This window comes from Trachemys scripta, chromosome 1, assembly GCF_013100865.1.
Source record: "Trachemys scripta elegans isolate TJP31775 chromosome 1, CAS_Tse_1.0, whole genome shotgun sequence".
Classification (NCBI taxonomy): domain Eukaryota; kingdom Metazoa; phylum Chordata; order Testudines; family Emydidae; genus Trachemys; species Trachemys scripta.
This window is the reverse complement of record NC_048298.1, coordinates 108900211-108928043: the sequence shown is the minus strand read 5'-3', so window position 1 is coordinate 108928043 and position 27833 is coordinate 108900211. Positions and strand designations below refer to the sequence as shown.

The following is a 27833-nucleotide window of genomic DNA, read 5'->3' as shown; positions in this document are numbered from 1 at the left end:
TTTTGGGAAGTTTTGGCAATGCCTGGTGGAGCCAAAACAAGTCGCCCAGGGGTGACTGGGAGCAAGAGGTCAACTTCCCAGTTTTCAATGGTCTCCATCCCATATTGTCATCTATAGCCCATATTTTTTGCACTTTTTAAAATATCCCACAAACCCACGCTGCCATCCTCGTTCTCCACCATCTCTGACAGAAGCACGGAGCCTGCACAGCTTTGCACTATTGTCATAAGCGTTGCACGCACAGGATGCACGATCCTCTGGTAATCGTAGAGCCATAAGAAGACCCAAATCAGCGGGAAACATGATGATTTCATGGAGGACAGACTGCTGTGGAACATAGTGAGAACCAATGCAAGGTTGTTGATGGTATTCATGGAGCATCTGCAGACAGTGGAGTGCCACTTCTGGGCCCGAGAAATGAGCATCGACTGATGGGATCGCATCGTAACGCAAGAACAGGACCATGAGCAGCAGCTGCAGAACGCTCAAGGCCACATTCCTCGATCTGCATGCTGAGCTTGCCCCAGCCCTCCAGTGCAGGGACGCCAGAATGAGACTGCACGGACAGCGGAGAAGAGAGTGGTGCTTGCACTGTGGAAACGTCAGTGGGAAACAATTTTGGAACAGGAAAATCCACTGTGGGGGCTACGGTTATACAACTGTGCAGGGCCATCAATCGTCTCCGGCTATGCAGAACTTTGACTCTCAGCAATGCGCAGGCCACAGTGGATGGATTTGGAGCAATGGGATACCCAAATTGTGATGAGGCAATAACTGGCACAAATATCTCTATTTTGGCCCCATCACACCTTGCCACAGAGTGCGTCAACAGAAAGGGCAACTTTTCTATGGTTATGCAAGTGTTGGTGGCTCACTGGGGACACTTCACTGATATCAGTGTTGGCTGGTCAGGTTAGGTGCATGACGCTCACATCTTTAAATAAACACAGGACTGTTCAGAGAGCGGCAAGCAGGGACTTTCTTTCCTGAACAGAGGATTACCACTGGGGACGATGAGATGGTAAGAATGGTCCTGGAGGACCCAGCCTACCCCTTGCTCCCAAAGCCGTATACCGGCCACCTCGACAGCACCAAGGAAAGATTCAACTACCGGCTCACCAGGTACAGAATGACAGTTGAATGTGCTTTTGATAGAGCGAAGGGAGACTGGCATAGTTTATTGACAAGACAGGAGCTCAGTGAAAAAAAATGATTATAGCCACCTGCTGGGTCCTGCATAATGTCTGTGAGGCAAAGGGCAAAAAGCTGCCGCTAGGGTGGGTGCCAGAGGTGGAGTGGCTCTCTGCTGAGTTTGAACAGCCAGACATAAGGGCTATTAGAAAAGCTCAACATGGAGCTATCCAGCTCAGGGAGACTTTGAAAGAGCACTTTTACAGCAAGCCGCAGTAATGTGCTGTGGTGGTCTGTGCTCTGCCTGGCCCTGCAGTTTTGGGGCTTGCTAGGAGTTATGTGAGGTTGGGGTACATCTGTGACTATAACACTGTCAATGCACCTATTCATTTTGTGTTGCTTGTGGTACATTGATAATTATTACACTGTGCTTGTCACTGGACCTCTGAGTTGTGTCACACTGTACAATAACAAGTAAGAGAAGGTTACTCATCTGTGCAGAAACTGACGTTCTTCAAGATGAGTGTCCCTGTGGGTGCTCCACTCCAGGTGTTGGTGCACCCCTGCGCCTTCGCTTGGAGATTTTTACAGTAGTACTCGCACGGGCCGCGCACACACGGTGCCTCCCTCACGCGCCAAATGTGCCTCAATAATGTGCACGTGGGTGGCCCGGGCTCTTCAGTTCCTTCTCTACAATGGAGACCGCTCCAAACTCCGAAGTAGAGGGGAGGAGGGTGGGTAGTGGAGCACCCACAGGAACACTCATCTCAAAGAACATCAGTTACTGCACAGGTGAGTAACCTCCTCTTCTTCGAGAGATGTCCCTGTGGTGCTCCACTCCAGATGACTGAAAAGCAGCATTTCTTAAGGAGATAGGGACTTCGGATCTGGTAAGAAAGCTGTAGACAGCACAGTTCAGCCCATTTGAACGTCGGTCAGGGGTCCCAGAGTAAGAACACAATGTTTAGCAAAGGTATGCTCTGAAGCCCAGGTGGCGGCTTTGCAAATATCTGTGAGGGGAATGTTACGTATGCCATAGACATTGACAGAGATCTGGTGAAGTGTGCTCTAACAGAAGTTGGAAGATTCATCTTCTTTAGTTGGTAGCATAAGTGGATGCAGTCTGCTATCCAATTGGATATTCTCTGGGTAGAGATGGATTTGCCTCTTGATCATTCTGCGATTGAAATGAAAAGTTTAGGGGAAGCCCTAAAGGGCTTAGTCCTATCCAGATAAAAGGACAATGCTCTGCACACATCGAGTGTGTGCATTGCTGATTTCGAAGTGTTGGCATGTGGTTTAGGAAAGAAAATTGATAGATGGATAGGTTCATTGAGGTGGAAGGAGGAATGCACCTTTGGGAGAAATTTAGGATGTGTTCTGAGTGTGACTTTGTCTTTAAAAAATATAATGTACGGTTCAGCCATAAGTGCTCCAAGTTCTCCTACACGTCTGACAGATGTAATGGCAACTAACAATGCAGTTTTCATGGATAGATGTAGGAGAGAGCATGTTGCAAGTGGCTCAAATGGATGGTGCATCAACCATGTGAGGACCAAGTGTAGGTCCCAGGGTTGAGTGGGTGGTCTAATGTCTGGGTATAGGGTCTGGAGGCCCTTGAGGAACCGCTTTGTGATGGGGGGGGGGCGAAGATAGAAGTGTCTCTGGTCTTATTGTGAAACTCTATAATTGCTGCTCGATGTACCTTTATGGAGCTAAGGGAGAGCCCAGATAGCTTAAGTTCTAAAAGATAGTCTAGTATTAGTCTAGTGAAAGAGGGGCAGAAGCAGGAGCGGTGTGCTTAGGGGAGCACCAGGGAGTGAACCTAGTTCATTTATGGAGATAGGTGGTACGAGTGGATTGCGTTCTGCTATGTAACAGTACGTTTTGTACCTGTTCAGAGCAATCTAGTTCCTCATTAGAGAATCATTGGTTTGAGGTGCAGCATCATTACGTTGGGGTGGTGTAGTTGACCCCTGTGTTGTGATAATAGGTTCGGAAGGGGGGGAAGTGGAATCAGTGGGCAAACTGACATCCTCGTTAAAAATGAGTACAATGCCTGTCTGGGCCACGTAGGGGCTATTAGTATGACTCTAGCCCTCTCCGCTCGCATTTTTCCATAGGTACACTGTTGCCACCGCGAGAATCATGGAAAAGACGCGGGGTGCTGATGAGAGACCAAAGGGTAGAACCCTGTATTGATAGTGATTTAAGCCCATAACAAATCTGAGAAAACGCCTGTGGGCGAGGTATATAGTTACATGAAAGTAAGAATCCTGCAGGTCGAGGGCTGAAAACCAATCTCCCTGCTCCAGTGCTGGAATTATGGCTGTGAGGGTAACCATTCTGAATTTTTGCTTTCTGATGAATTTGTTGAGTCACCTGAGGTCAAGGATGAGTTGCCATCTCCCACTTTTCTTTTCTGTCAAAAAGTAGTGGGAATAAAAACCCTTTCCCCGTGCTGATCGGGTACCGTCTCCACTGCTCCTATTTGTAGAAGACGTTGCACCTCTTGTTGGAGAGGGGTCCCTGAAGAGGGATGAAGTGGTGGGGGCGAGGAGGTATGGACAGGAAGGGGATGGAATAGCCCAATCGGATGACCTCTAGGGCCCATCTGTCCGTAGTGATGGCTCTCCAGTTGTGGTAGAATGGGAGTAAATGGTGACCAAAAGGCTGGATGAGAAGTATAAGCGCTGGAGTGGGTGGGAGGTCTTCTATACCCTCGACCAAGGCTTCAAATCTGCTTATTAGATGGAGGGAGTTGAAACGGTGCCGATGTTGTGAGGCGTCGTCGTTGATGCCTGGGTCTCTGGCGGTGTTGCTGCTGGTGGTCGTATGGCCTCTCTTGTGTGTGGGCTGGGTATCGTGGGTGTTGGTAAGGCTGATACCTGTATTGTCTTCTTCTAGTTTCCGGTGTATGGATGCCTAGGGATCTAAGCATCGCTCTGGAATCCTTCAAGGTGTGCAGCACCTCATTGTTTTTTGCTGCAAATAACTTCTCGCCATCAAAGGGAAGATCCTCCACGGTGTTTTGAATCTTGCGTGGGAAAGAAGAAGAGGTAAATCATGAAGCCTGACGCATCACTACGGCCGTCACAGTGGACCTGGCAGATGTGTCCGCAGCATCAAGGGCAGCCTGCAATGCCGTGCGGGAAATAATCTGCCCTTCAGAGGGTATTGCTTTAAATTGGTGTCTCTTGTCCTCTGGGACGTCATTAAGTCCATGAGTTTCCTGTAATTTCTGTGATCATATTTGGCCAGTCGGGCCACATAGTTTGCCACTCTAAATTATAGCGTGGTTGATGCATAAACTTTGTGGCCGAGTAGGTCCATTCTTTTTCTGTCCTTGTCAGAGGAAGTGGACTGGAAATGCTGCTGTTTGTTCTTTTGGTTGGCTGATTCTACTACCAGTGAATTTGGTGCTGGGTGTGTGAAAAGGAATTCTGAGCCTACCCGGGTGACAGAAGTGAAGAGGGAATTGCTCGGCTGCATGACACTAGGAGTATAGGGCAATGGCACTGAATACTGGCACCACTGTCCACAGGCAATGGTGATTTTAGCTGATATCTCCCTCCTGAGGGTAACAAGGGCACAGAGAGCACAGCTGGCATCCTGAAGCCGCTTGGGCCCGTATGCTGCTAGCCTATGTACTGCAATTGTGCCAGCCTAAGTTATCGCTGACCGGTGTGGGAAAGCGTCCTACGGCAGAGGAAGAAATAAGGCTGCCAAACCTAGACACCTTTGGCAGGGGATTGCAGATACTGCCAAGAAAGTTCCATCAAGATCTCTCAGGAGGATTCAAGGGACATCTCCGACAGCTAGGGAGACCAGTACTGGGTGGTGTTTATATGGCTAGACCAGCTCCATGCCACGTTTGGGCTCCCCACACAAGGGATCTCCTCAGCTGTCCTTTATGGCAGCTCACCTTCTGCCATGTAGTGCAAAGGTGACAGAGCAGGGGCTGAGGATCTAGCCCTTTTGGCCAGTATTGTTCCTTGGTAGCATCTTTTCTCCATCCTAGAGTGGTCAGTGATTTCAGGCTGTTACCCCAGAGCCTATTTGCTGCCCTCTGAAGGTGCAGATTTACAGCTTTGGCACTTACGCCACCTTTTCCCCTCTTTTCCTGACCTTATCTGAGCATTCACTAGAGCTGCAGCTTTAGTTGCAAGATCATCTAAGAGGGAATTTTAGGAAAATTATTAATAATCCGGAATGATACTACAAAGGTACCAGTTGCCTGGATGACACTTCGCTAGAAACACTGTACCGTCCCTCTAGGGTATTATTCCTTTTTACACATTTACATTTGCTTCCCGTGGCACACACTCAAAGTGAATAGCTGGAATCATTTTATGCATGTGATCTCCATATGTCATTTTCAGACCCAGTAAATTTCAGCATAGGTGTCATCCATCTACGCTCCCAGTCATCACACGCAGTCACATGCATGAAATAAAATCACATGCGTCATACACATTCTTTGAGATTAGGAGGCGCAGCCTGAGTGGGTTACCTTCAGTTTTGATCCTCAGTGCTGTTCTGACCAATGCAAAGAGGGTGGCATTAAACATGACAGTCCCATCACTGTTCAGTGGCATATTCATAGAGACTAGGCGCTATGGGGTAGGGAGAAGAAACAGAACAATCATGCAGTCAGCACACACTACTCAACAACATGTTTTTTCTCATGCCCTCACACCACTCTCCAGACTTATCACCCCTCCCACCAATGCAGACACAGTCCATGTGCTTGGTTACACAGATAGAAAAGGATTCTTCATACCATCATAACAGTAGAATGTGTTTGCCCAGAGGCATATATTACAGTACTTCAATGTGAATAACCCTTTCTAGATCAGGACATAATTTATCTCTCCACTTTCCCCAGTAGCAAGTGGGCATGTACCCACAATGCATCTACACAGACTGGTATTTATTATAGTAGAAGCAACATTTTACATTTACATGGCATCTTTAATTCCTAATGATTGTGAAGTGCTTTGCAATCTATAGGGAATCACTTTGCCCACCACTGAAATGTAGCTACCTCTGGTGCAGAGCTGTTTAACAAATCACAGAAACTCTCCACCACCTTTTAGGACATGAAGTTAATACCATATCCTACTGCAACTGCATGGAGAATTTTAGAGAGGCAGACTATAGCTGTCTAAATCAGAATGTGGATGATAAACTGGAATTAACACCCTTCCCCTTGTGCCAGGTGATCTATAATGACACAAGAGCCTTGATTTTACATTTTATCCTAAAGATGGCACTGTCACTAACACTTTGCCCCCAACACCTCCAAACTGGGCATGGTTCAGTGCTGACTTGGGAGGGAAAAATGCCAGCTGCTGACTCCCCACCTCCACTTTCTGCAGTTCCAAGTTTCAGTGATTCAACCAGATGTTGCTTAGCATGCGAGAGCTGGCAAAATAACAGGCTGAAGTGGTCTGGTTGCAGCCACAAAAAGTAATGTATTTCTGCCCAAAGCCTTGTTGTATTCTAAGACTGATAATAACCAGCTACAAGAGGAACATATAAACTTTATAAGTCTCTGGAGAAGGACAAATTTGTCCATAGAGGAGAAAGGAAACACAAAGGCTAGAAACAGATCCTTCACAAGGGCAAATCCTTTTTGATGACTGGAAGCTTTTAACTAAGGAACTGAGGAGGAAATTTTCACACACAGACTCTCCTCCCTTCCCCCTCTTTTCTCTTATTTCAATATGTAGGTAATACTGCTGTTTAGTCTGTAGAAATTATTTAAGGAATGATAACTCATCCCAGGTGCATTAGGTACCAAGAAAAGTCTAAAAGCTATTTCCCCTCCCCTGTTATTTCTGTCTACCTTTCAGAGACCATATCTATCTTATCTATTTATCTGTCTCTACTGCATGCATACATCATTGATATTTGAGGGCTACAGTTATCCAAGAGCCTTATTAGTCCGCATAGTAGCTTGATATGGCTAATGGATTCCCACCAGGGCACTGAGTGCAACTAGAAACTGCCTGCCGTCTCTCAACAGAAGAACCCTGGGGAAGGTTACTCCCATCTGAAATAGGCCAGGGGATAGGATTACAGTATACCGGCTTCGGAGTAAACACATACTATTCCTGTCTTCCCCACTATGGGGCAGCAGACCTCCTCAGATGGGTCTTTATAGCCTACATGACTGTTTCCCCAGCTAATATGTCTATAGCATCTACCACTATGTATACCTGATAATTCCTGTGCCAGGGAGTCTGCAAACTCTAGCAAGGAATCTATAATATAGGCTAACAAATGGCCTGACTAGAAGCTAATAAAGCAGCAAACAGTGTTTACCAGATAATTCCCCAGAACCTACGCTCTAGATTATCAGTAAATGAAGCTGTAATTTGTTACATTTGTGCTTCCTCTGAGATGTTCTTCCCTCCTCCAACCTCCCCCCAACTGCACTGTCTTACTTTGCAAGCCACTCGATGAGGACAGAGCTTTCCAAAGCCCAGCGGAGGCTGAATCCGCCGGAGCAGCGTCACCACGTCCAGGTGTTTGATCCGTCCCCTGGGGAAGAAAATATAATATTGATGATATAAGAGCCTGCCAATCCATCTGGAGAGGGCCTGAGAGCAGATGCTGTTAGAAACACATATGAGGTCTCCATCCCAAGATTTCCAGAACCACTCTGTGTTAACGTGACATAGCAGGTGGCTTTATACAGCGCCTCTCATACTAAGTGTATCTCTCCAGCCTTGCACAGCCATGAGTTATCTCCTACTAGTTTGAATGTGTAAGAAAACACAATAATCATTATACACTTAGGCCAATATTTGCAAAATTGGCCATGGATTTCAGGGCCTCAGTTTCTGGGTGCCCAACCTGACACTGTGGGCACCCAAAATATTGAATCATCCAAAATCAGTGGTCACCTTTGAAAACATTGGCCTTAGTAAATAGCATTGCAGACAGGGCTGGCCTTGTGACCCATGCAGCTGCACGAGGTTTCTCTTTTCCTGGTGCTCTGTCTCAGTCACAACCCTGATCCACCATCCCTCAATTCTTGTTTATGCTCCTATCTGTCTCTGTGGCCAGTGGGCAATGGAAAGAATCCAGTCCCTTAATGCCTCCATACACCCATTTTGAAAGCTGCAATTTGGCTTTCCAAATTTTGTAAATGGGTCATCAAAAGTGAAAAACTCAAACGGGGAAGGGACGGGAGTTGCCACAACCAGAGTTGGAATCTCAGGCTGGCAGGGAGTGGCATGGACATACAGACAGGATTGAGAAAAAGAGACCATTTACAGGTGGATCCTTACAGGTGATATTTGTCATATGGCTCCAGCAACATATGGCTAACCCTATTTACAAAGAGTCCTGGGGCTCGTTTACACATGCGAATTAATCTGGAATAAAGAAGCATGTGAATTTCAAATAGGTTAACTATTTCCAATTAACTCCATGTGTGGATGCTCTTATTCTGGAAATAAGAGTGCCCTATTCTGAATTATCTTAAACCAAGTGGATTAAGCTAATTTGGAATAAAGCATTCTTATTCAGGAATAAAAGCGTCCACACATGGGGTTAGTCAGGGATAGTTCCTCAGGAACGGCTATTCTGAAATAACTCCCCATGTCAACATGCCTTGGATACTAGGGCCTGTTTTATTAGCAAATTGAATGTTTATTCCAGCACTGAGGCTCTCTCTTATCTTTATTGAAAATTGCTTTGGACAGCCACCAGGGATGGCCAAAAGGGACCTCTGTTTAAATGTCACTTCCAACAACGTGACACAGCCCCAAATGCTGCACAGCCAGCATTAGCTATGAATCCAATGAGTCCTGAACTCATGATCTCTTTGTCAGAGCCAAGTAATTTACACCCATTTGAAGGCCCCTTTACACTGTCAGAGTGCCTTAAAGAGGTCTAGTGTGAAGGAGCATCAGGCCCAAGAGTGTTTCAGACTGAGTCAATTGTGGGTCAAATTCTCCTGTCAGTTGCTCTTGTGCAAACTTATTAACGTCGGTGGAGTTGCAGGGGTGGAACAGAGGGGAGAATTTGGCCCTCCACATGCAACGCATATATGCAGTGATGCAGGCTGCGGCTGGCACAACCACATCGCTGCTGGCATATGGATGACACATGGAAACACAAAGGGTACGTCTATACTTACCTCCGGGTCCGGCGGTAAGCAATCGATCTTCTGGGATCGATCCTGGAAGTGCTCGCCATCGACGCTGGTACTCCTGCTTGGTGAGAGGAGTATGCGGAGTCGACGGGGGAGCCTGCCTGCCGCGTGTGGACCCGCGGTAAGTTCGAACTAAGATAGTTCGACTTCAGCCATGTGAATAACGTAGCTGAAGTTGCGTATCTTAGTTCGAAGTGGGGGTTAGTGTGGACCAGCCCAAAGAATGAATGCTGCAGCTTTGGTGTGAGCCAAATATGGGATGCAGAGCAGAAGGCATAAAAGTAACAGAGTCCAGGTCATATAAGGGCACACAGACCTGTTTCTATGGCTACCCAAGAAGGGTCAGACTGGCCAGGTCACAGGCTGGGACTCAGTACTACAGCATGTGATCCAGCGTACCAATCCACTCAACAAGCCTCCTTCTTAATGCATATCCCCCACTGGCCTGTTTATTAATCTGATAAATGGCCTATATTTTTCCAAGCTGTGCACAATTTAAAATTACTTGCAGCTGGGAAAAAAAGCAGACCATTTACTAGACTTTCTACTGCTCACGTATCCTGGAACAGGCTGCTTCTCTATCTGATTCACATGTGGAGAGATGGGGGAAGTTTCAGCTTCTGCTTCCCTTTTAGAGTTTTCACAGAGATTTACATACAGCTGGATTTGCTTCCTGCCATGAGAAGATGCTACCCTATTGCATTGGGTCTGGGATGCCAGACTTTTGAGAGAATAGAGACTGTACACCAGAAGTTAGCATGTTCTGAAGTTCAGGCCTAGTCACTTACTTGGCTTCAGGGTCATACTCTGCCCAGATCCTTTTAAACTCGTCAAGGTGATGTGGCCCCAGAATGGACCAGTCCCGTGTCAAGTAGTCAAAGTTATCCATAATAACAGCAACAAAAAGATTGATAATCTGCAAACAAAGACAGAAGTGATGTGAAGAAGGAGGCATGGAACACCAGACTTTACTTGGCTTCCAGTTTGCGTCCAAAACCTGGCCCTGTGTGGTTTGATTGTCTCTCTTCTCATAGGTGACACCATGTCAAGTGAGATAAGCAGAGGCTCTTGATTTAAATGGAAGGTGTTGGAGGCAAGATGTTCTTAGCAAGGGCCCCTCAAATCTTGCTCCCCACAACTGATTGATGAAGCCCATGTTTGCTGAGCTTTTGGGCATGCTGCAGGGCCTACCTATTTATACAGGCTTTTTCCTGGGAGGGGCCTGGGTTTTTTTTCCCTTGGGGGCAGAGTTGGAGTCATTTACTGGCATTGAGCCAAATGGTTTAAAAATATTGTAGACATTTTCTAGGAGGGTGTTTGGAGCTCTAATGGCCAGCTGCACAGTGCGTGCTGCTGTACTGCGTAATACCAGGAGAACTGCACTGCCAGGACGGAGCAGATGCAAGTGGGATATGCCGTTTTCACAGTAATAGCAGCAGTGGATAAAAAACAGATGGAAGGTAGGAGGGAAAGTGGGAGTGAGGCGCTGGTGGCCTCACTTCAGACCTCAGGCCACTAATCTGTTTTTCTGATGGGAGGTGTCCTTGTTTATATTGTGACTGGCTGTTGAACTTGGTCTAGAGAGAGGCTCCAGAGCATGAACTGTGGGGATCAATTATCACTATCATGTGAGGCCATTGTGGACAATGTGTATCAGATTTTCTATGTATGAGATCACTTTTCTGCTACGCAATGTCAGTGCCCAGGGAAGTAAGGGGTTACTGGGCAGTCACAGGCCAGTACCATGTATGCTGACTCACCAAGAAGGCACAGAGCATGTAGAAGCTGATGAAATAAAAGATGGAAAAGCTGCTCCCACAGGAATGGTCACCTTCAGTAGAGTTGGTTGGCTCTGACTCAGGATCGCACTTCTTGTCTGGCAGACAATCAAGCATGATGTCCTGCCAGCCTTCACCAGTGGCACACCTGGGCATAAAGGGATACTTGAGAATGGGGAAGTGAAGTCAACAGTGACCACTTCAAAAGGGAAGCAGCAGTAAGCACATGAACAGCCTTCTCCTGCTCCCATTGAAGTCATGGCCTACATACAATGGGTGATGGGACAGGTTTAACATGAACTGGCATGTTCCTTTCCTTCTAGCTTTGTTGCTATCATCATGTTATCCATTACTGGAGCACCTGCTTTTGTATACCATGGATACGGGGCTGCCATGTTCTGACCAGATGTTTGAGGAGATTTTTGAGGGGCTGGAAGGAGATCAGCATTTTGCTTCTCCCATTTTGTGTTCCCTCATCCTTTTCTTCTCTGTCCTCACCTGAGCTGCCCATTTCCCCTGTCCTCACTCCCTGTAAACCTGCAGGCAATGTAAGAGTGATGTACCCCTGCAAACTCTTTCCTTCAGTTGGTCCAGTCCTCAGCACTCTCTGCCCTGCCTGACACAGATAGCCAGAGCTGGGTGCCAAACACCAGTTAGGGGAGGGATGATGTGTCAAACTGAGCAAGGAACAGTGCCCTGATTGGTGTTTGGCATCCCATTCTGAGTACATACTCCACAAGGGAGTGAGGGAAAGGGACAGACTGCCAAAGCAGCGATAAATAACCTGAATAGGTAGTGGAGGTTCTTGGGGGAGTCTTGTCAGGCCTATGGATGCTGTATACTGACTGAACGCTACTGAACCCTTAGTGGGAGAAAGATCTGGGGGTCCTAGTGGATGAAGTACCATATAAATATAGACACAACAGTAAACAAAAGGAAGATATGTACATCGAGATAGCATATTTCAGGATATCAGCTGATCAACAACTGGGTCAAGAAATTTCCCCCTGTGGCAGAGTATTTTCCATTGTGGGAGTTTTAGGTTTTTCTCTGAAACAGTGCCATTGTCAGAGACAGAATCCTGGACTGCACGGGCCACTGGTGTGTTCCAGCAAGGCAATTATGTTCTGAACATTTAAGGGAACCACTTGAACACCGTGATAAAGGTTCCCTTACCTGCTGCAGAAGGTCAGAGAGCCAAATGTTTTGGTTGGTTTAAAAGAATGGACGGTTTTGTGATCAATATCAATATTTGTGGCTCAGCTGGGGTGATCAGATTTGATGCTTCAGTGTGTAACTGGTCACCTCAGGGGGAAGGAAATAATTCCCCTCCCGCACATGTAGCCCACTGAACAACTGGATATATGAATTTATGGGGTGGGGATGTTGCCTTACTCTGACACATCAAGTATTGGCCATTGCTGGAGGTAGGATATCAGGCCAGGCAGACCAGTGGTCTTCCCCAAAATAGAAAATCCTAGGTTCTGGATTTGGGACACTGTATTTCTAATCATCTCATGATTAAGATATGGTAAAAATGGAGAAGACATGTCCAGATGCACAGTCACCCTCACAGTCCAAAACTCCGCGGCACCCACCTGAAGAGTAGCAGCACTGCTTGAGGGAACGTCTGAAAGTTGTTGTTGCGGTTTATATACGAGGTATCATTCAGAGCAATTTTACCAAATACCTAGCAAAAAGCAGAGGTCTCGTCAACTTAGTCTTGTAGCCCCCAAAACACTCTTGTCAGCTGTAGTTCCTTGCATCTTAGTGATTATGAGCACTAGAGCCTTCCCCCTTCCTACAGGATGTTTCCTGCTGGTTTCCAATATTTGCTACTACTCCTCCTGTTTGTGCTATATCACTGGAAAAGCACCTCACAGAAACAAGAGGCATATTCTAATACACCATTAACATAACTAATCATTCATTATTGCATGTGCCATGAAAATGTGACTTGGGGATCTCATTTCAATGTACACTCACACTGGATGTTTTCAGTGGAAAGAAAAATAATGAGAAAGGAGAGGCTGCAATTTTTCTTTCCTTCACTGGCGTTCCTGAGGCTCAGGCTGGATCTACACTACCCGCGGGTAGAAATCGACCTCTCGGGGCGCGACAATCGATCCCCAAATCGATGCTCTTACTCCACCAGCGGAGGTGGGAGTAAGCGCCGTCGACAGGAAGCCGCAGAGGTCGATTTTGCCGCCGTCCCTACAGCGGGGTAAGTCGGCTGCGATACGTCGAATTCACCTACGCTATTCGCGTAGCTGAATTTGCGTATCTTAAATCGACCCCCCCCCCGCCGTAGTGTAGATGTAGCCTCAGACTGCACTAGGAGAAAAAGCATTGCAACAGAGCACTGTCTGGACTGCCCAGTGTCTATAAGATGCCTTGCATCTGCACACAACAGCTGTGCCCTAGTATAGTGTAGACCCTCACATTTGGAATTTACCCCCAAGGGTCTATAGCGACAGTGCTTGGTGCTAGGAGATAGGCGTTTCAGGAACCCCAGAATGCAATGGTGCAACCATGTCTGCCAGGTGTCCTGGGTGTGATTGCTTCAAAACAGTTCTGCCCCAAACCAGAGAGGGAGGGGAGGGATAGCTCAGTGGTTTGAGCATTGGCCTGCTAAACCCAGGGTTGTGAGTTCAATCCTTGAGGGGGCCACTTGGGAATCTGGGGCAAAATCAGTACTTGGTCCTGCTAGTGAAGGCAGGGGGCTGGACTCGATGACCTTTCAAGGTCCCTTCCAGTTCTAGGAGATGGGATATCTCCATTATTATTATAAACCAGCACTGGTGCATGGACACTGGAACAGGGGCAAGAATAAAAAAAAAAAAAACTATGGGGTGAATCCTGCAGTCCTTACTTGGGGCAAAACTCCCATTGAAGTCAATGAGAAGTATGATTAAGGACCGCACAAGGACATACAGGACTTGGTGATTGACCACGATAAAAAATGAAGGCAATGGGAATCTTTCCATTGATTTCAATGAGTTCTGGATCAGACTTTTTCTGAGTAATACTTGCAGTGCTAGTGAATCCTCCTATGGCTAACCAGGAGCACCTCAGGCAGGGAATAGGAAGAAAAGAGAGCAGAATTGCTATGCAGAGGGAGGGCAGGGGAAAGAGAGAGAGAGTACAGTATGTAAAGAGGGTGTGGCAGGATGAGGAAAAGGAGAAATCAGAAGACAAGGAGAGTGGGGGGAGGAAGAGGGCAAAGCATGCAGAGCAACAGTTACTGAGAGAGAAAACCTATCAGAAGCCTTGAAATATCTTTTAAAGCAGAGGTTCTTCAATTCTGATCTGTGGAGATCAGCTGCTCCGTGGAGTTACTGCCATCTGAGAGGCAAAGCTTTCATCATTGCAACAATATGAGGTCCTGCCATGCTAGGAAGTTTTAATGGCTTCTTTGGATGCCTGCCAGAACTCCCTTGTATGCATGTGTTTGGGCTGCTCTACAGACAGGAAAACCTATTAACAAGTCTCTTTCTTTGTGTGTTTTGGTTTGATTGGGGCTTTTTGGGTGTAAAATTCAACATAATCAAATCTGCTGACAACACTGAAGCCAGGGAGGAAGTAAACACAGAGAGGCAAACTGCAGAGCGACCTGTAGAGATTCGAGTCAGGGCTGTAGGCAGTACAGACAAATGCAGCACTAGTAAGCGCAAAGTCCTACACGTAAGGAGAGGAAATAAACGGCACAAGTATACCAGGGGGAAAGGTAACTAAGCAGCCAGCCCCATCATACCAAACTGACTTCATTTCCATCCTCTTTCCCTAACACATTACTGTCCTAATGATACTTCTTAGGAATTCAGTCAATCTAGTTCCTGCAGGGAAGGTGTGGGAGCCAGTTGAGGAAGGCAGGTGTCCGCCAGAGAATTACTGTCTTAAGGATCAAGTAGTGGTCTGTGATACAAGCATAGAAAGTTTAAGAACCACTGATTAAAAACTTGGGGAAAAAAACAAAGGTGCATCCCCATTCACTTCAGTGGAGTTAGATCAGGGATGAATCCGGGCACTAAGCAGCCCACTTATTAAAGGGCATCCTCCTCAGTGAATGTACTTGTACTCGAATCTTGGTATTTATCAGAGCTGAGGGAATCTGCAATTTTGCTTTGCTAGGGCTTGCGCAAACATTTTCTTCAGTTGCAGTCCATGTGGCTTCATCCACCCCTATCCCTTATGCTGCTCTGAGTTACACAGGGGAGCAGACTGGCTGTGGGTCAGCCTTAGGATTGAAGGAGACTGGCATTAGGTTCCCAAAACTGGAGGAGCGTAAAGGTGGGTTAAAGCTATCTTTGCTCCCCTCCAACTCCACCAGTTTTGCACCAAGCTCAGCTTAGTCAGATCACAGAATCCAGCCCACAATCCTCAACGAATCTGAGATGAGCAGGGTCTGGGTTTTGAGTTTGTAATGACACCCAAAGGCAGGGGAGTTCAGATGGTTTCAGGCTTCCTTGAAAGCAGCTTGTATAGCTTTAGTTTTTATAGCCACCGCTGCTAAGAGCTGAGGAAGCTTTGCCAGGCCAGAAAGTTCTCTTAGAACTTCAACTACTCAGGGCTCTTTATTCCCCATCTGACATCATCATGATGCTGATTTAAAGGACAGAGTGTTGTAACCTTATAGCCAGAACGAGTAGCAAGAACTGAGTGACTCTGGAGGAACAAAGAGCCTCTTTGCATGCAAATATCCTCAGTAATTAAAAAATAAATAGAAGGAGAGAAGTACAGGGAGAATTACAGGGAAACAGTTCCATCTCAGAAGGGCCATCTTTAAATAGAATGCTCTTCAAGAGCCCTTTGGGCTTCTCCTGGTTCAGATCCCCCCTCTCTCTGGTGGGCAGTGACAGCCCCAGCTGCACTGAGGAGGCGCTGGGAGTAACTGTTGTGGGAGGACAGCTCAAATACTCAGAGGCAGCTTGAGTTGAGGCAGCCCATATTTTTCCTTTCAGGAGACGGTACATGAGGGAGTTTCCCTGTTGGAAGAGTCTGATTGTCCTTTTAACTACCCAGCTTCAACTCATATAAGGCACTGGCAGTGTTACTACAGGCTTGCTACACTACTCAGCAGTGAAACGGAGCGTGAGGGAAGAGCTGCAAGTAGAGGAAGATGCAGGAGGAGGTTCCTCCCTCTTGTCCTTTCCAGACAATGCCTCTTGGGCTATCATCAGACTGGTAGCTTCATCCATCAGCATCAATTTGTATTTTTCCACTTGGGCATGTTAGGTAGTGAGCCTTGAATATTGTTACACTTCATGTCAGAGAGGTAGCTAAGATGAACTGATAGGTCTTCTTTATATAGGAAATTCTTATGTCATTGTCAAGGTATTGTCATGCTAATGACATTGTCATCTAGGCTTTCAAGTGAGCTACTCAACAGTGAGATACTGAAGGCTTTCTTCGAGAACTCTGCTTCGGCAGGCTCAGGACAGCACACAAACCGGGGGGCATAAGTGCGAACCAACTACCTGTAATTACGTTATTGCCTTTGGCACAGTATACGACAACGAACATTATAACGGGTCTGAAGAATCTAAGTGATGAAGAACGATCAAAGACTGGGCTTCTCACTGGAAAAGCAGAGACTAGAAGGTGACCTAGCAGAGGTCTTTGGAATTTGGAAAGGGATCAACACAACTGATAGACATCTGGTTTTCCCACTGCTGAGATGGTTAAAAACAGGGGATTGAATCTAAAACTAGGATTAAATAGGAAAGTCAGGCATAACTACTTCTCACAAAAGATAATAGAATTATTAGATCATGCACCTAGATATTACAGTGACAGGCTCATTCGAGATACTATAGACAGATAGGCACACAGAGGTCATCATTAAATGGTAGTAGTAGCAGCTAGGTAACGTTAATGCAGTATTCCCAAATTGTTCCCTATACTGTATAGGGAATACTAGGAAGATCTTGGTAACATTAGCTAGTTAGATTAATAAAGGCAAAACTGGAAAGTTTTAAAAGGTGATCACTCTAATTGGAGAGCTAAATAGACAGAGTTATTGAGGAGGCAACAGAGACAGTCTAAATTAATTCAAGAGATACCAAGCTTTGTTTCTTGAGAAAGAGGAGACTAGAGTAGACAGTGAAAAGGTGGTAAATTGGGGTTATGATAAAAATAAAACAAAATGAGATATAGCAGATCAGATGAATTTTGCCTAACCTTTCTTACGTTCTTTCTAACAATTTCTGGCTCCATCGTGAAGAATAAGAACTGTGGGATGGTGAAAGACCTTTGGAAGTGATACACCATTCCTTTCTTTTTTTTTGGTCTCTAACCTCTGATGGTCTGGTAGTTGCTCTGAGACCTTTGATTAACTAAGAGGTGGAAAGTAAAGCTTAGCATGAAAAATCATCACCAGGAAGTGAGGCAGGAATGCAACGTATAGCTGGGACAGTCACATACTGTGTGCACATCAATAGCTTTTTCCACTTGTCTGTATACAGTATCAGTCATTTGCATAGATTAGTGCTCATGCTGGTTCCAAATTTGTTTTCGGAAGCGGAATACAATATAGTACTGATGCAGCTTCATGAGGAATTGGCACAAGTAAAGAGTTGAGATGTTGGGTCTGATGATACTTTTACTTACACTAGTGTAAATCACAAGTAACTCTGTTGAAGTCAATGGAGTGACACCGATGTGAAAGTGGGGTGAGAGAATAATCAGGCCTGATCACCACCATGACCAGGAGCCATTTAAACTGATTGCTGTGTGACAACGAGCAAGCCATTAAACCACCTTTGATACGGCTGTAGGGATATTCCTTTGGGAGGTTGGGTGGCTATAATGTTCTTTTTATGGCATACTCTGTGGTCTCCTACATAGTGGTTTTGTTTGGTTTGGCTGGTGTGGTTGTCAAGTCCTGTTGGCAGTGCAAACCCAGTCAATGTTTTCTGAATTGACTCAGGTTTATTGTCTGAGCTCAACTTCCTAAATGCCTGATTATATGGCTAGGAGAGGAGCTACATGTAGGACCAGAAAATGATCTGGTGATTTCTTGTGCAACTATCCTCCCCAGAATCTCATGTGTGAAAGATAACATAGCTCTTGAGAATCACCTACCTGCATTCCAATCACCGCATAGATGAAGAATAACATCACTATTAAAAGAGCCACATAGGGGAGAGCCTGGAGGAAAAAAAATAACAGAACACATTGTATCAATTAAGCAGATAACTTGGCATGCTGGAACCAGGCATATTCTACTGGGGCCCTGCTTTATCAAGATGGCCTGAGGAGAACAGTGCCAGTCCAGAATCAATTAAGGTCTGCAATTTATCCATTTGACCACTAGATGCCTCTACTGATCCACATCTGATTTCACCAAAGTGCCTCAAATACAGCCATTGTACCACGCAAAACAAGATAGGCCCAATTATGCTTTCACTTACACTAGTGTAACTCCACAGACTTCAATGGAATCGCTCAGTTGTACACCAATGAAAGATCAGAATTAGGTCCGATCTCTGCTTGTCTTCAAAATGTAGAAAACTTATAATTAGCATCACCCTGATATTAGCAGCAAGTGATGCTCATTAGTGTGACGTTCTGCAGCTACATTGGTGAAATGAGAAGTGCGTAAAGTGCCAAGACCAAAGTTCAAGGCTCCTCCTGCTATGGCTGATGATATCACAAGCACCAAAAGCAGCATGAGCTACATTCCCTGCTCTGAGTTAGGTATCTATGATAGTGTCAGAGATGCGTTCGGTGTCTGTGATCAGCTGTTGAAAAGGAAATGCAAAGTCCTGATAGCTAGTGCTGGCTTGTAAGTAGGAGACCTGCCCTGTGAGATGCTGTGTGTCCTCAGCTTTCTCAGCTATGTTTGTATTTTGTATAATTTAAAATAAAAATAATAAACTAATAATGTAGCATGTATTAAATGTATTAATGTATGATTTGACCATATCCTGCCTGCCACCCTTTTTGAATAGGAGAAAGGAATAGCCTAATATGCCATTGGCAAAAATGCATCGGCCAGAATTTCTTTGTGTCTGGACTGATTTCAAGGCAGTAACAGACCGTTTTGTTGTAGGTTTAGCATTTAAAAATAAGGAAAAGAATGCCATGATTGTTTTCTTTTGCATTGCAACTTGATGTTCCTGTTCAAAATGTTCTGTGTAAATGAATTCTGTTTTGTGAGTGAATGAGGAATGTATGTATTAAAAAATAAGTGTGATGGCCATTGCTAAACCAGATGGTCTAGGGAGGAACCGGAGACAAACGCAAAGGCGCCAGGAGGCTGCAACACGCCCCTATTAAAATATCAAAAAAGGGCAAATTAACAACTTTAAAAATAAAACAGCCACTTATCAATAAAAACAAAATAGCTGTAATCAAAACCAGCATAAAATAACTCCCTAAAAAAACGTAATAAAAAAAAAAAAACAATTAAAAAAAAACAAGCGCTCGTCAAACAACAATTAATTACAGAATAATGGTGCAAACCTCATTAGTCCCAATTAAAAAAAATCACTATATAAACAGGGTGACTTGCCATAAAACTTTGGGCTCGTCCTGCCAAGACTTCTCCAGACCATCGTGTCGTGACCGACAAAACCTGGCTCCTCCGTTCCTATGATCAACCTAACTGGCCACTAGATTGATCCAGATTCTGGACTAGTAACTATAATATCGACTGGTGGAACAGTGTGTGTGTGTGTTGTGACAGACCCAGACCAGTGGGGTACAGGAGTCTGGTAGAGGGCAAATATACTGGCCACTGGATGAGTAGTTTTCTGTTCCCTGAGTGACCAGAGCAGGGGCTGCACTAGAGTAATCAGGAACCTGCTAGAACCAGTTAAGGCAGGCAGGCTAATTAGGACACCTGGAGCCAATTAAGAAGAAGCTGCTAGAATTTGTGGTGCGAATGTGAGCAGCTGGGAGCAAGAGGCGCAAGGAGCTGAGAGTGAGAGGGTGTGCTGCTGGAGGACTGAGGAGCACAAGCGTTATCAGACACCAGGAGGAAGGTCCTGTGGTGAGAATAAGGAAGGTGTTTGGAGGAGACCATGGGGAAGTAGCCCAGGGAGTTGTAGCTGTCATGCAGCTGTTACAGGAGGCACTATAGACAGCTGCAGTCCACAGGGCCCTGGGCTGGAACCCGGAGTAGAGGGCGGGCCTGGGTTCCCCCCAAACCTCCCAATTGACTTGGACTGTGGGTTCTTCCAGAGGGGAAGGTGAATCTCTGAGGCAAGAAAATCTGCCAATAAGCGCAGGATCCACCAAGATAGAGGAGGAACTTTGTCACAGTGTGTACTGTGATTGAATGCATATGCTAATTGTTATATCTTCAATAAACACAGCATATTGCCTTTTCCCCTGAAAAAAAATCTGTGTGCTTATAAGCATAACAGTCCGGCCCTAAAGGAGAAACTGACTTTCCACCTTCTTGTTTTTTAAAGATTTGTAGCAGAGATGGGCTCAAGCCATGGAATTCAGATCTCCATCCCGAGTCTGAACACCTCAAAGTTTGGGGGTATTGCAATCTGAGATTTTGGTTTGGTCCATTTTACAGATCTTAGAACCATCTGCAAAATTTGGATACTGATCCTGGTTTGGGTACTGAACATCTTCTCTTTTGGGAGTGTCTGGTCCAGAATTTTGTATTGTTATTTGAATTTCATTTGTTAATTTTAAGTTTACTCCTACGTTTCATTAGGGCCCAATCCTGCAGTCCTTATTTAGACAGATCTGATTTCCACAAGTGTTTTGATAGAGTAAGGGACTGTTGGATTTGGCCACAAGTGAACTAGAATCTTAAAACAAGATTTAAACCTTAGATCTTTTACCTTTAAACAATCCATCTAAATCATCAAAATGTAACAGAAGGCAGGGAAATCTTTGGTGTTCTACTAACCTAATGGGCAAATTAATCCCTGTGGTAATTCCAGGCCGCATTGGAGGTACACCAAACTGGAATTTGGGTCTGTAAATTTGGAGAGAGCCCTTATGGGTCAAATCAAGGTTATGGACTTGGGGTAGCTGAGACCCCAAAAGTGGTCCAGGGGCAGCGTCCAGTTAGCGACCCAACAGGCCAAGCTCCTAGAAGCTCTTATATCTTTAGAAGAGGTAGTAGAAGGCTTCCTTCTCTACCCTACTCTCTCAATCTGTTCTACTTCTCTCCTTTTGTTTTCCTACTTACTTCATTCCCCTCTCTTGTTCTGTTTTTTTCTCCCTCTCTTATCCTCCAGGATTCCCTCACTTCCCTCTGGTCCCAGTCTCCTGGGTTTACTCCCCCTTCAGCTCTGCCTCTCCTTGGTTTCACTGCTCTTTCCTCTTGGTTCTCACCCCCTTACCTTGCTCTCAACACCCCTACTTTTTTCTTCTACCCAAATTATCTATTCTGGTCTGTGTTGATGCCTCACAATGTGGAAGCTTTGCTGACTGGTTTCCCACAACACAAGACCACTTCTCTGATCAACATCCAGCTCCACCGGTACAGCACTAATCAGAGCAATGGCGGGAGGGTGGAGGGGATCTGAACTCCCAGAACATGGGACAGCTGATGAATATCAGGCTGTCCTGGATGAGTCAGGACATTTCTTGGGCATATTCTGAGACACAGAAAAATGCACAATCCCAGAGAAAAAAAATCACCGAAATTCAGATTTGACAGTGGAACTGGCTGAACGGAGAGCTCTTAGCAATGGCTATTTTTAGTTCTTGCACTCTGCCCTCTCCATTGACTTCCTCCCATCACCATTCAGCCCTGCCTCAGAGTGACTCTGCAGCCAAGAAGGCCTCAGAGAAGCCACTCCCTTTTCCACCAGGGTATGTTTACACTGTAACTGGAGGTGTGACTGCAGCTTGGGTAAGCTCTCCTTTGTTAGTTTTAATCTAGCTATCGCAGCTAAAAATAGGTGAAGATGTGGAGGCCTGGGGTTCTGCATGGGCTGTTCCAGAGTGCCTGGGACCCCAGATACAGATGCATGTTGCTAGCCCATGTTGAAGCCTGTGCTGCTGCATCGTCATGGCTATTTTTAGCTGTGCTGACTAGATTAAAGCTAATGTGGGTCTGGTTACCCAAGCTGCAAACCCATCTCCCTCATTCTCATCCTTTCTGGCCTGGGGAGGAGAGAGCTGATCTCAGAACTGAAAGGAGCTGTTCCTAAGCCAGTAGGGCAGCCAGAATTTGAAAACTTCATTCTGTTTCCTCGGTTAGTGATGACTGGGCTGTGTCAGTGAATCTCCTTCCGACCCACCTTGCCAACACAGCTCCCATTGGAGCTGCTCACACAGCGAACCAAAGTTAGCGGTGATGGAAGTGGTGGGGTAGGTTACGGGTACGAGTTGGTCAGAAAAATGGGTGAAAGTCTTCTAAGTGGTAGTGTGACTTGTATCAATTTGGCATTCAGTGAGTGGACAAAATGAGTTGTTTACACCAACTTGGTGTTATTTTACAGTACCCAGGAGTTGTATTGTGAAGGGACCAAACTCAGTCCCTGATATAGGCAGACGTTACTCCACTGACGTCAATGGGCATTGTGGCCACTTACAGCAGGGCTGAATTCAGCCCCAGAAAAGAGTGAAGGTGGTGCAGAGTAAGTTTAAAAGTGTGGACCAGCTCCCATTCCCAGCTAAGTCAGTGGAAATTTTGTCATTGCCTTCATTGGGAGCAGAAATGGAGCCTGTGTACGCATAGGCGCCACCTTTCCCCGGCACTGGTGGGTGTTTGCGCCCCCCCTGCCCCGACTCCACCCTTTCCCCATCCCTGCCCCGCCCCCATTCCAACCCCTTCCCCAAAGTCCCCGCCCCAACTCCGCTCCCTCCCTGCCCCTATTGGACCCCTTCCCCAATCCCCGTCCCGGCCCTGCCTCTTCCCCGAGCGCGCAGCATTCCCCCTCCTCTCCCTCCCTCCCAGCCACGTGAAACAGCTGTTTCGCGGCACAAGCGCTAGGAGGGAGGGGGAAAAAGCGGGCATGCGGCATGCTCAGGGGAAGACGTGGAGGCAGAGGTGAGCTGGGCGGGGGGGCGGGGAGCTGCCAGTGGGTGCTGAGCACCCAACAATTTTTCCCCATGGGTGCTCCAGCCCCGGAGCACCCACGGAGTCGGCGCCTATGGGTGTGCGGGTATAGGGAAATCTGCTTTCTCTTTCAGCTTCTTGTGAATTGCTTGGCTTGTGTGTTACACTCATTTGCACACTTGCCAAATCACACATTGGTACATACTATTTTTTTATCTGCTTAGACTACATTGTCTGACCACCTTACACTGATATTTAATTTAGACCACCATTTACATCACTCCTATACTTGGCCCAGACACTTCCTCATAAGCTGAACCTGTTAGTATCAGGTTGTGTTGGCCTAATAAGTCCATGTCAAACACCTGTGAAATGCAGAAATATGCTGGGCTTCATTAGTAATTGGAACTTGGCTAACCTCAGCAACTGTTTGAAACCATTATTTCGAATGAGTGGATGTCTCCTTATTTGTTTCTGTCAGAGATGATCATTCTTATGTTTCATGGTCCCCATCTCCTCACCCACTGTTTACCCTCATACCTTACATTGCAGATCTGGCTCAGTTTGAGGTGTCCACTTCACTTCTTGCTGTGGTGCAGTAGGTTCATAACCATACCACCTTACCTTTATATCTCACCTCTCACTCTGAATTATCTCAAAGTGCTTTACAAACCCTAGATCACTTTACCTCCCATTGAAATGCAGCTAGCTCTGGGGTGAAAAGGCAGCAGCTGTTTAACAGGTTACAGCTACATTACACCCAGAGGTGAAAGTAACTTAAAGGACTTACTGGTATGCAGAGCAGCCAGGCTCCTGGGCAAGGTTGAAGGGCGGCTCTGGGCCCCCAGGAAAGGGCGGGACCTCGGGCAGAAGGGGCAGGGCTGGGGCCAGACTCCCGCAGCCCTTCAGCACTGCCTGGCCTGCACTGCCCGGGGCTCCAGCGGCAATTTAAAGGGCCCGGGGCTCCTGCTGGGAGCCCCGGGCCCTCTTAAATTGCTGGGCCCCAGGGCCGCTGCCTCTTTTGCCCCCCCCCCTTCCCATCAGCGGCCCTGCCGGTACGGTGCTTAAAGCGCTGTCACAGCAGCACTTTAACATTGGCTGTGTACCGGCCTGTACCAGTGGCCATTTTCTTACTGGTACGCCGTACCGGTCCGTACCAGTTTACTTTCACCTCTGATTACACCACGCTTTTGGGCAGAAAGGACAAATTACCCCTGTGGGAAGAGGCAGCACAAGGGCTATGAGCTTAATGAGATTTCAGTGGTGCACAGAGCCTTACGCTGGCCCTCTGCACATGAGTGAATTTCACCTAAAACATGGATACAGAATACCTCTGAAACTGCTGACAGAATTTTAAGGGAGCTGTGGGCAGAATGTAATTACCTGAGTTAGAATTTGGCCAATATATGGGAGTCAATATCCCTTCTCTTTTACAAAGTGCTAGGGATCTTAATGATTATAAAGTAATCAGGGCCGTGGTTTCATGTCTGAATTGCCTTTCACTTTGGTTTGAAGCAGAGACCAGCGTGTCCCATGAGATGCCAAGTGTGTATAGGACCCAAGGAATTACCTAGGTCTGTCTAGGTAGAACTCACCACTGTGCAGAAGGCCAACATGGGCCTTTGCACCACTGAAGTCCCACTTAAACGATGTGCTGGCCTGCACAGAAGAAAATTTTGCCTTTTGTGCTTAAGGCCCATCCTGCCAGCATGAAAATCTCTCTTTGAAAGGCAAAAAATAGCATACATACCTCTTTCCAGGCATGTCTGCTTAGTGATAAGTGAAGGAATACCTGGAAGGACTTGATGAAGGTCCAAAGCAACGTCCGGATGCCCTCCCCACGGCTCAGGAGCTTCACGAGACGCATCACACGGAAGAGTCGGAAAAAGGTGATTGAGATGCGCGAGTTTTCCTCTGCATTCTGGAACCCATTGGCACAGAGGCAGTAGTTATAACAGCAGATGAGGAACAAAGATCCTGGGTCACAGACAACACTACGTAGGAAGAGCTCACTGCACTGTTCCCTTTCGTTGTTAAAGCTCTCTGGCATTGCACTAGGCCCAGCAGCTCAGTGGATTGATGCAGGTCTAACCTGCCTTCTATCCCAAGGCTGTAGTGCCATCCTAAAGGGTCTCTGGATTTCAGTAGTCCCTAGTGGAGCTTTGCAACCTCCCATCAACCCCTTCCTTTGGGTTCCTTACTGAGGGTGCCTGAACTCATGATCAGGGTCTTAAAGGTAATGGAATAGTTTTCCTGGCAGTATCTTCCTCAAGGAGTCCTCAGTTCCCCTCTGTAATTACAGTGGTCAAGAAGTCACAATTAGACAGTGGGGGAAAAAGACAGTTTTCTTTTGGAGTTGTCTCTGAAGCTACTACATAATGTGCATCATCCAGCTGCCCTGGTTAATCTGGCATTTTGACTGGGTCTACACTACCCGCCTGAATCGGCGGGTAGAAATCGACCTCTCGGGGATCGATTTATCGCGTCCCTTTGGGACGCGACAATCGATCCCCGAATCGACGCTCTTACTCCACCAGCAGAGGTGGGAGTAAGCGCCGTCGACGGGAAGCCGCAGAGGTCGATTTTGCCGCCGTCCCTACAGCGGGGTAAGTCGGCTGCGATACGTCGAATTCAGCTACGCTATTCGTGTAGCTGAATATGCTACCTGATATTTGTATCTTAAATCGACCCTCCCCTGTAGTGTAGATGTAGCCTAAGTATCCATGACACACTTAGCCTGCTCTGCCTGGGGAACTCTGGCAGGTCCCAAGTCTGCTTTGAAGCTTGGAGGTCCCACATGAGCATAGCATGTGCTGCCACTGAGCCAAGCTCTTAACATTGCTTGAGTCTCAGAATCAGCCTTCCCATCTCCGCAGTGGCACGGCTGTGTTTTTTGTGCTCTGCACTGTGCACTCACAGTCCTGAGCTCTGGGCCCTTCATCTTTCTCATGACCCCTCTGTATTTCCCACAGCCTATGCACTGCCCAGTATTTTTTTAAAATTTTGGCTTGACAGCTAGCGCTCAGGCCGGGAATATTTTTAAATAGTCTCTCTGCTGGCCTCTGCTTTTCTCACTGCTCAGCCTTGTCCCTAGGCATTTCCCCCATGGCCTGCAACCAGCTTTGACATTCTTCATGCTTCACATATGCTCGAGCAACAGCTTCCCAAACAAAAAGGAGTCAGTTGCTTTGCCTTAGCTTGTGTAATGAACCCTGCTGCCTAGCTCAAGGTGAGCGAATCACTCTGCTTGGGGGAATTGTGCAGAACAAAGTTACAGGGTTCCCAGTTCATTTTGCCCCCAACCCTCCTGAAAATATTGTGCTAAACATATATAGGCAGTAGTTTCCATCGGAAATGCTGTGGGAACATAGCCCTGTTCTATATAGGGAGATAATCCTATCCTCCTCCTACTCACTCTGCCAGAGAAGTACACAGACACCACCTTCCTTCCCTGCTGCAAAGCCAAGAGCTGGATGCCAAGCACCAAACTACTGAGAGAATAACCTTCAGGACTCAGAAACAGTGCAGATCACCCCTTCTTAACTAGTCACCACTATACAAACCAGGAGAGAACAGAGCTTTTGGATTTCCTCTTATAGCTCAAAATAAGCAGCATCTGCTTGCATTTCTATTCCCCATGAAAGCCAAGCTGTAGAAACAACTTGGATTTATATTTCTGAGATGACTAGAAAAAATTCTAGTTTCAAGGTGCAGTGACCAGAGGCCCTGTGCGTGTGTCTGTTCCTTTATCCAGCCGGTTGTTTGTAGTCTTTGCTTCCAGAAGGGTTTCAACCACTTCACAGCTGACCCTCTGCTCCAGCATGTGAGTTGCAATGGTGTGTGGCTACTTACACTTCAAGCTAGACTCTCAGAGAAACATTGTGTCGTGTCTAGTAGATCAGAGCTGCACTGGAGGTGCAGCTTTGCCTGCTATACAAAGCATGTTAATCATCAGTGACACCTTTGAGAGCTAGTGTCTTCCTCCAGCCTACAGTGGGGGATTCTGGGGACCATTAAACTTGTGGCCAATGCGGGGCATTCCCCATTTGTTGGCAAGGCACAGAATTCAGCGTGAGGTTGTGTGGCCTCTTGCTGGCTGGGCATACTGATCAGTGAAGGAGAAACTGAGGGGACAGACAACCTCCGGGAACAAACCTCAACGAGTTTCCCTCCAAACCCTAACATCTGCCCACCCTTCCTCCCACTTTAACACCACCAATAGTCTGTAAGCCAAATTTCCTCTAATAAACTAAATTCAAAGGAGAGTTAAGGCCAATTATTTAAAATTTTACTCCCGTGTGGGTAGGGCCTAATTGCACCTACTATGGCAGTGCATAAATTAGGGAGTTTTTGCTTACATTTTCCACGTTTGTTATGTTTACTTGGGGAGCTGGACAGTGTAAGACCAGGTGACAACTGCTTGGCCCGTCTGAACAGATTCCTCCTTGCTTGCTATACTCTCATTTTCTAGCAGCTCTCTGATGTGCATATCTCTGACAGAGCAAGGAAGTTCTACATGGCTGCACACAGAGAATGGGTTTAATACACCCCTGATGGTATGATGTTTTAAAATGTAGCTCTCAAAGCTGTGTAGTTTTTGATCATTATTGCTTATCCTCTTCTTACACAAAAGGTGAATTTAAACTTCACTACTACATCATTTCAGCTCATCAGAGATTCAGAGCCCCAGACCTTTATAGCAAATTTGGATTTGAAATCACATTGCAAGTCAATCCAATGTCAAAATGATATAGAAAGTTAGCTGCTAACAAGA

At 46.4% G+C, this 27833-nt stretch overlaps 1 protein-coding gene and 1 long non-coding RNA gene across 18 annotated transcripts in view; one reads left to right on the top strand and one right to left on the bottom strand.

The window, feature by feature from the left end:
• Positions 1-4457, top strand: part of LOC117882632 — a 32508-nt gene extending 28051 nt beyond the window's left edge. The window contains exon 2 of the long non-coding RNA XR_004647063.1: positions 4039-4457. This is a non-coding gene — a long non-coding RNA (uncharacterized LOC117882632). The remainder of the gene's footprint in view (positions 1-4038) is intronic.
• The window catches only part of CACNA1C (calcium voltage-gated channel subunit alpha1 C), a 724164-nt gene that overhangs the window by 21159 nt on the left and 675172 nt on the right, over positions 1-27833 (bottom strand). For all 17 annotated transcript variants that reach the window (XM_034781034.1, XM_034780951.1, XM_034780978.1 and 14 more), the window contains 7 exons: positions 24852-24980; positions 18163-18228; positions 12678-12769; positions 11062-11227; positions 10090-10217; positions 7584-7680; positions 5645-5747 (listed from right to left, as the gene is read on the bottom strand). In XM_034781034.1, the coding sequence (XP_034636925.1) occupies positions 5645-5747; positions 7584-7680; positions 10090-10217; positions 11062-11227; positions 12678-12769; positions 18163-18228; positions 24852-24980 (781 nt within the window). The remainder of the gene's footprint in view (positions 1-5644; positions 5748-7583; positions 7681-10089; positions 10218-11061; positions 11228-12677; positions 12770-18162; positions 18229-24851; positions 24981-27833) is intronic.